General features: G+C 47.3%; 1 protein-coding gene across 1 annotated transcript; it reads left to right on the forward strand.

Annotated features, from left to right (window-relative positions):
- Positions 1 to 162: 162 nt before the first annotated feature.
- GLUL (glutamate-ammonia ligase) lies at positions 163 to 8,022 on the forward strand. The gene is made up of 7 exons (XM_019501761.1): positions 163 to 270; positions 2,515 to 2,705; positions 4,149 to 4,310; positions 5,227 to 5,373; positions 5,870 to 5,997; positions 6,217 to 6,416; positions 7,057 to 8,022. The coding sequence occupies exons 2-7, from the start codon at positions 2,540 to 2,542 to the stop codon at positions 7,373 to 7,375; spliced, it is 1,122 nt and encodes a 373-aa protein (XP_019357306.1). The 5' UTR covers positions 163 to 270; positions 2,515 to 2,539; the 3' UTR covers positions 7,376 to 8,022.
- Positions 8,023 to 8,253: the final 231 nt, after the last annotated feature.

Raw genomic sequence — 8,253 nt, forward strand, 5'->3', positions numbered from 1 at the left:
TAGTTTTCGTCTCTCGCTGCTCTCCCGCCCCCCCGCTCCCCCGCCCCTTGCCCAATGGCGGGGAGCGGCGCGCCCCGCACCCGCCGGCCCCGCCGAGCGCACGCCCCCGGGAAGCCAATCGCGGAGCGAGGGGCTGGCACTGGGCAGCGGATAAAGGGGCGGGCAGGGAGCCCGGCTTGCCCAGAGCCGAGCATGGGAGCACCCCGCTGAGAGACTGCACCCGCCGCGCCTCGGGCATCTCCTCCTCTCTCTTCTCCGCCGCCAGCCCAGGTACCTGCTGGTCCGCAACCCCACCCCCGCTCCTGCCTCCTCGCGGTGCCACCGGCATCGGGGCTGGGCAGGGCCATCCGCACCTCGCCTTGCACTGGGGGGTGGGGGGCCCTAGTGCTCCAGCAGCGGCCGGGCACAGGGGATGGGTGGGCTTGGCTGAACCTTTCGGCGTGTTTTGGATGCGGTGTGGTGGGGAGATGGTGATGGCCTCCAGCAAAGGCAGCCTTCAGTTGAGAGGCAATTTGCAGAAAGGCAGAGCTGGGGGAAGGGCAGTCGCCCCGGATCTGGGCTCCTCTTTGTGCTGCTCTTGAAATGTGATGTGATCTGATTTGTTTTTGCATGGGGTTGTTACTTATTTTCCTGCACCATCTTCGTTTTTCATTTTGCTGCTCCCAATCCATTTCCAGCCCTAAGATTCCTGTGCCCTGGCAAACAGTAGGAAGGTGGTTTGCCCACCTATGTGTTAGATCTTTCTGGCTTTTTTCCTTATGATATCCCGGAGGTATACGCAGGCAATAACCCTTTCCAGCCTGCTCTGTTGCTTTCCTCTGCTGCTTTCTGTCAGGGAAGCAAGCACACTTGTAAAGGGGAGTGGAAATGTAGGCAGCTCTGATTAATTTGATGCTTTTCAAATGTTGAGTAAGTAGATTTCTTTTCTAGGTTTTTTTTTTTTTTTTTTTTTAAGGTTCTTTAGCAGGTTTCTTTAAAAACAAGCTCCCTTCTAGGGATGAGAGAATGGGTTTGTTCTTCTAGCAAGGACAGGGGAGAGATCTGTATGAGAGGAAAAAAGGGTGGATCATATTTCTTCACTGGCCATAAAGAGACTCTCCAGGGGAGAAGGCAGAGGGGGGTGGGGAAGCACTGCGATAGCTGGGTGGCATTTGGCACTTCATGGGGAAAATTAGTTACAGTAGCAAACCTGGAATGACATTTAAGGGCATGCAGTTGAATGGGCAGTGAGTGCACTTGGAGGAGGTGATGAGTGATAGGGGGCTGGAAGCAGAGGGGGAAGGAGCGTGATTTAGGTCTGCCATAGGTGAGGCAAGCTGAGGGATCCTGGTTTGAGGAGGCCAGGTATCCCCAGATTGCAGCCACAGTTAGGCTATCTGCATGTGTATGAAATAAAGAAAGCAAGGGAAGTACAGAATAAAATCCTGGGTCATGTTGGAAATGACTTGACTGTCAGGAGGTGACAGAAAAGGCAACTGCTTCTGAGAGCAGTAGGAGGGGCTTGCATTGGTATTTTGCTTGACAGGTTCTGATGGGGTTGGGATGGGAAGCTTGGGGGCCCCTGCCCCCTTGGTGCCCTCTTTGTGAAAGGCAGAAAGGGGTTTGCAGGCAGAGGTAAACTTCCTGTTGAGTGAGGAAGTGGTACAGTGTTGTCATTCAAAGCATCCTTCCTACAGAGTAAGATGGTTCACCTGAAATCTGCAGAGCTGGAAGGCAATAACCTGTCCCCAGCAAGTTAAATTGTCAGCTTGCATTCTCGTGCTGTACTACACATGGACCCAAGAGTCTCTCTCTGTCTCTCTCCTGTCCTGATGACTCTCTATTCTTTCATTCTCTCCATGGTCTCAAACTCCTTCAAAGGTTCCTTATGTTGCCTTACTCCAGGCACTCTTTCATGTTCCTTATGATTAGATTACTGGATCTCTTCAGATTGCATGGGTTCATCGTGGAGCTCTGGTTGGGAAGTGGTCCTTACCGGAGTGGAGGAAGAACTTTAGTGCTAAGAAGGCCCTGTCATCCACAACTTGAGTAGCAATGCTCCTTCAGAGCAATGAAGAATGAAACACCTTAGCTTGACTTCTTCAGTGTTTGTAAAATATAACATTCATGTTGAAGCTAATGAGCTGTCTTGAGGTCTGCTCCTCAGTGAACCTTAATAGAAGCTGGAAACAGAGAAGGCTGAGCTAATTCTACTTCCAGGGTAGGAAATAGAAAGTAACCCGATGCTTTGTAGACCTACTGTGTCCCAAATTGTATCCCTTCACTACCGTTGTATTGATAGACACATCCCTGTATCCTAGAAAGGAACCTACCATGTTCCCTTTGTATGTAGAAAGCCAGATACTCAGCTGTGAGACCATGATACCATGGTATAACTGGATAGGGGCAACCCAGGAAAAAACTTTATTCTGTTGTTCAGCACCAAAACTCTACTGGTTGGGTAGTCTGAAGATGTGTGAGCCCCTTTTGAACACAGACAATGGTCATAGTTGGATTTTCCATTCCTCCTTGCAGGACTCTTGTAACACACTCTGTCACTATGGCCACCTCAGCAAGTTCCCACCTGAGCAAAGCTATAAAGAACATGTACATGAAGCTGCCCCAGGGCGAGAAAGTGCAAGCTATGTACATCTGGATTGATGGGACTGGAGAGCACTTGCGCTGTAAAACCCGGACATTGGACCATGAACCAAAGAGCATTGAAGGTAAGAAGACGGGTGTGGGATGGACCCCATACCAGTCCAGCTGAGGAGAACAGGGTGTTGGGCTTACAAGTACTGTGTAGTAGTCAGCCTCCATCTGTGGGATTGGATCATAGCAGTAAGGGCCATCTGGCCTTTTTGGGGGAATGGTAACTTGTGTGACAAGTTCTTTGCCGAAAAAAGGTAAAGGTCCTCCTCTTTAAGGAGCAAGGGGTGGCATTTCCTACCAGCTGAAAAGGATAGTGCATCTGATGCCTTGCTTTATAAACTTCTGTCAAGAGTAGAAATACGTGATGGGATATCTCCCACTTCTCCCCCAGTGAATGAATTTGAAAAGAGGGACAAGAAGAGGGAGTGGGAGAGAAAGATGCAGAAGACTCCTTTTATGTTCCCAGGCTGAAGTGTAAGCAGAAGCACTGCTACAGAGCAGTGCCTGTCTGTAGGAGACTCATTGCTTGCTTACTCATCAGCGGTAAAGCTTTTATTTTAATAGGATGTGGTTTGCAAGAAGGAAGCGAAGCAAAGACTAGAACTTATGTGGTGTCATTAAGGGCTTGTGTCAGTCCGAACAAACAGTCCCTACTTGCACAGTATTAATAGCATTAGGATTTCTTCACTTGTTGCCATGGTGTTGGCCAGACACTAATTGGTCATGCCCGCTGTTTTCATTTCATAATTGGAGCTTTTTTCCCTTCCAAGGAAGTGGCTGGCAAAGCTTGCTTAAATCCTCTTGACTTCCAACGTAGGAAAGAGATAACAGACTGGGTGGTGTTAACACCTTCATAGCACATACACCCCCAAAAACAAATTCAGTAGTGGGAGAGGGAGGGAGAGGACAAGGTGAGGTGAAGAAGAAGTGTTCTCCCACAAACAGCATTGGACTGTCCGGTGGATGCATTGCATGGCCTTGTACTAGCTCATAAAGAGTTCTCTCCACTGACTTCATGGCTGTGCCCCATATGGAAGAGCTTCTTTATGGCTGCATTGCAAGGGCCACCTACCACTCGGAAACATCTGTGAGGACACTGGGCTCCCCCCTTTACTTTTACCTGTGACTTAATGACTCTTAGGCCTTCCCTTCTTTTGGCCAGAATTCCAGACTCAATAGAAAAATGTCTGGGTGTTTGACTTACCTGCAAAGTAGGGAAAGTCTGTGCCAAGGCAGCTTGCAGTGCTACTGGCTAAACAGGGCTCTGCATACCTTCAGCTTCTTGGGCTGCTGGAGATACCCTATGAAAACACCATTTTTCATTTGAAACAAAATCGGCAACCAAAAAAAAAAGAAGTGCCAATGCTTTTAAGGTGCATCCTCTCCCTCCTCTGTGTTTTTTTTTTTTCCTCCCCCACCTCCAAATTAATTGGTAGGCTCACCTCTTGGGTTATGGAAAATTGTTAATCCAAGAAGATGGTGCTAATCCAGTGATGTACTTCTCTGTCCTGCTCCAGATCTACCAGAGTGGAACTTTGATGGGTCTAGTACCTTTCAGTCTGAAGGCTCAAACAGTGATATGTACCTACAGCCTGCCGCCATGTTCCGTGACCCCTTCCGAAAGGACCCCAACAAGCTGGTTCTCTGTGAGGTCTTCAAGTACAACCGCCAGACAGCAGGTAGGGTACATCTTCCCTCTCCCCTGCTGCAATAGTTGCGGGAAGGGCGAAGAACAGTCTGCCACCTTGGAGTAGAGAAAGCTGGGAAGTGGATTAACTGTCACAGGCATAGTTAATGGAAGATGTATACAAGCGCCATTAATACCTTAATATTGTACAAGACTTATGAATATCCTTGCCCTGAAGAGCTTAAATATAGGGCAAACAACATGAGGTGTGACCGGCCGAGAGGAAACATGGTTTTTCTGTAAACTCCTCATTGGCAGCTCTGGGATGGAAAGAAGTGACACGAGTCCATGTGATGTGTGCTGGGGAGACAAGGGAGTCTTCTACAGGAGGGACACGAGTATAGGGAGGGATGTGGGAACTGGGAAAGTATTTTATGAGGAGGGGAGAACATGGAAGAAGTTTCAAGGAATGGAGTGGGGGAAGGAAAAGATTTGGGGCTGCTGGCAGAGGTGATAATTTGAACACAAGGGAACAAAGCCTCCTGAAATCCAATATGTAAGCCTTGTCAGACGAGTTCTGTGCCTATGTTAAGTCTCCTTACCCAAATTCTGGCAAGTAACAGTACTGAACATTGCAAATAAAGGCATAAGAGAGCATTGAGCACTATAGCAGCAATGCAGGCCAGTGGTCCTACCTGGTATTTGGATCTTAATCTAGCTAGTGATGATGGGGACAGGCCACAGAGTAAAATAACTGTCTGAATCTGAATTTCTGAATCCAGATTTCTCAGCCACTGTAGAAAGAAGGCTGGGGTGTAAACTGAGTCCTCCCAGAGAGCCTGTATGGCTTTGAGTGGCTTGTCTGAAAGTTTCTACCATAAGAACTGTTTTAGAATCTCTTTTCAGTAACAGGATGCTTGTTAGCAGAATAGTAAGCTAATGAGCATGGTGCTTTTCTTTTGCTCTAGAGACAAATCTAAGACACACCTGTAAACGGATTATGGATATGGTATCCAACCAGCTCCCCTGGTTTGGGATGGAGCAAGAATACACTCTCCTGGGGACAGATGGACATCCGTTTGGCTGGCCCTCCAATGGCTTCCCTGGGCCTCAGGGTAAGCCTCTGGCTGTTTAATGTCCAAATCATCCATGAACAGTTAACCTCAAATTATAGCCTTATCAGTCACGAAGCTCTGGGAGATGGCTAAAATGTTTCATGTGAAGTGAATTAGTCAAGGACTTCTTAAAATTGTGGGTCACTGAAAGCTAAAATTTGAAGCACTGTAACTAAACAACGACGTTTTTAAGATCATGGTATAGTCATTAAAATGCATTTAATTAAAAAATATCCGGTGATTTAAATGCACTGCAAATTCAATAGAGTTGAGTATGACAAGTGGGGTTTTTGAAGTGCCTGAATTAGTAGTAACAGCCTGTTGGCTTTCAATGCGACCTGTGCTTCTCAGGCACCTGGTTCATTTGGAGTAACAATACAAGGACCAATTGATGGGGTTTCCCAGAAACCCCATGCCATCTTCAGTGAAGAGCAGAGAGCATACTACACTCAAGTGTCATAAATGGTTTGAAAAATCTTGTCCTGTGTCATTGCAGGCCCATATTACTGTGGAGTTGGGGCAGACAAAGCCTACGGCAGAGACATTGTGGAAGCCCATTACCGAGCATGTCTCTATGCTGGGGTTAAAATTGGAGGGACGAACGCGGAGGTGATGCCAGCACAGGTAATTAACTTAATTTCCACCCACCTCCTGGCATATGAAGGTCCGGACCAAAACGTATCAGAGCAGAAGATTGTGCTGTGGGACCCTGCCACTACATTCAATTTGTACCTTGGGGTTTTACAAATTCCTCAGAGGGGCAGAAGGATGAACAGCATCCTGCAGAGAATGATTTTTCACCTGATTTGAGCTATCGGTTTCCTTTTTGTTTGCCCTCTGTAGTGGGAGTTCCAGGTGGGCCCATGCGAAGGGATTGAGATGGGAGATCACCTTTGGATTGCACGCTTCATCCTCCATCGGGTGTGTGAAGATTTTGGGGTGATTGTGTCCTTTGATCCCAAGCCCATCCCTGGGAATTGGAATGGAGCTGGTTGTCACACTAACTTCAGCACTAAGTCCATGAGGGAAGAAGGCGGTCTCAAGTAAGTATCTCCTCAGCTGGGATAGTTGCATTACTCTGGAAAGCTCAGCTAGGGGGAAGTGGATTAAATCAGTAGTAGCAAGGTTTCTGTACAGCTAAGACTGCACTTAAGGCCCTACTCAAGTTGCCAGCTACATATCTGGCACCATGCAAGAGTTTAGCTTGAATACCCAGGGAGAGTAGATCTTGCTGGTACTGTGCACCAGTAACCAGCACTCAGTGTAGTTGTGATGGTACCCAAAGACTGTATTTATACTAAAGAATGAGAGATTCTCCGAGTAGTGGTATAAAACTGCTACCTTTCCTCCAGCACTAGCACATTGGATCAGCTAGTTCTGGAAGCATGTCCATGATCAGACTGTTTTTAGGAGTTCATCTGGTGTTAAATGAAAGGAGGGAAAATTACTGCTTCACTATAGACTGTCATGAAATGATCACAGAAAGTGGAGCTCAGGGAAAGTGAATCCACTAACCCATTAGCAGTGAGGAGGAGGCCCATGACTAGTATGTGTCACAACTGGAAGGGATGAGACCCAGGGTTGGTTTGTGGGGGGCTGCTTACATTCTCGAGGATGAAGCAAAGGATAGTCCAGGTGTTGTTGTTTCTCAGGTGCTCAGTGTTCCACCTTCTTTCTCTCCAGGTATATTGAGGAAGCCATTGAGAAGCTGGGCAAACGGCACCAGTACCACATCCGCACTTATGACCCGAAAGGGGGGCTGGACAATGCTAGGCGCCTTACAGGCTTCCATGAAACATCCAGCATCCATGAGTTCTCAGCTGGTGTGGCCAACCGTGGTGCCAGCATCCGTATCCCCAGGAGTGTGGGCCAAGTGAAGAAAGGCTATTTTGAGGACCGCCGACCTTCTGCCAATTGTGACCCTTATGCTGTGACAGAGGCACTAGTCCGTACATGTCTCCTCAATGAGACTGGGGATGAGCCTTTTGAGTACAAGAACTAGATGAACTGCTCCCAACAGACAACACCTTCCCCTATCCCCAACCTTTAAACTTCCCTCCTAGATGTAATTTTGAGGGCATGAGTTACCATGTTTGTGTCCGAATAACTCTTGTTGTCTTGTGGGGGGAAGGAGAGTTTAGTTTTTCAGTGTCTATTTGTTGTTGATGCTTCAGAAAACAGGAGGAAGAGAAGGTTAGAGAGAATTTTAACCACTGTTTCATCTAATTCTTCTGTATGTCTGGCAGGATCCAGTGGCTTCCAGGGACAGATGGTGCAATGGGTGATGGGAAGATGGAGGGTTTGCCCAATAGTTGCATTCATATGTTATTAACCTGCATGATAAGCTCTCCATAGACCTTGTTCTCAAAAAGTTAGGGTTATTCAGAAGGGAGTAAGGCAGTTATGATGAATTCCCTTCTCATTCCTCCCCCCCGGCCATGTTCTGGACATTTTATTGTCCTAGCTAAATGTGAGAGCTCTTAGCAGAATTTCTCCCTACTCTGTCACTGGAAGCCATGGTATCTGCTCATAACACAGAGTGAGGTAGTATTTTTATATTTAAATATAAAAACAAAAAAAATTATATATGAAGTTTTTTCCTTTTTTAAAAGGATAATAAAAGATGACGTTCCAATCACTCTGCCTGCTCTAGCTGGCCGAGTTTCTGAAGGTATCGTTGGAGATGCAACTCCAGTATGGGATAGATGAGTGATACGGGGGGTTCACTGGGGTGGAAGGGTAGCTGGACTGTGAATTTCCACTTTGCATTGTGGATTAGCTGTTGCTCGCAGGATAGCTGTTCAGAGTCCAGAGCTCATGGTAAGGATTGGAACATGCTCTCAAGTCTGAACCGCATGCACTTGCGTGACGAACACAAGA

The sequence above is a fragment of the Gavialis gangeticus genome, unplaced genomic scaffold, assembly GCF_001723915.1.
Source record: "Gavialis gangeticus isolate Ggan-Ray unplaced genomic scaffold, GavGan_comp1, whole genome shotgun sequence".
NCBI lineage: Eukaryota > Metazoa > Chordata > Crocodylia > Gavialidae > Gavialis > Gavialis gangeticus.

What these genes read in the sequence shown, in the direction of transcription:
- GLUL (XM_019501761.1), top strand. Translation starts at nt 2,540, where the DNA reads ATGGCCACCTCAGCAAGTTCCCACCTGAGCAAAGCTATAAAGAACATG. An exon ending in TGGCTTCCCTGGGCCTCAGG is followed by an intron (nt 5,374 to 5,869) that starts GTAAGCCTCTGG and finishes GTGTCATTGCAG; the next exon opens with GCCCATATTACTGTGGAGTT. An exon ending in CGGAGGTGATGCCAGCACAG is followed by an intron (nt 5,998 to 6,216) that starts GTAATTAACTTA and finishes TGCCCTCTGTAG; the next exon opens with TGGGAGTTCCAGGTGGGCCC.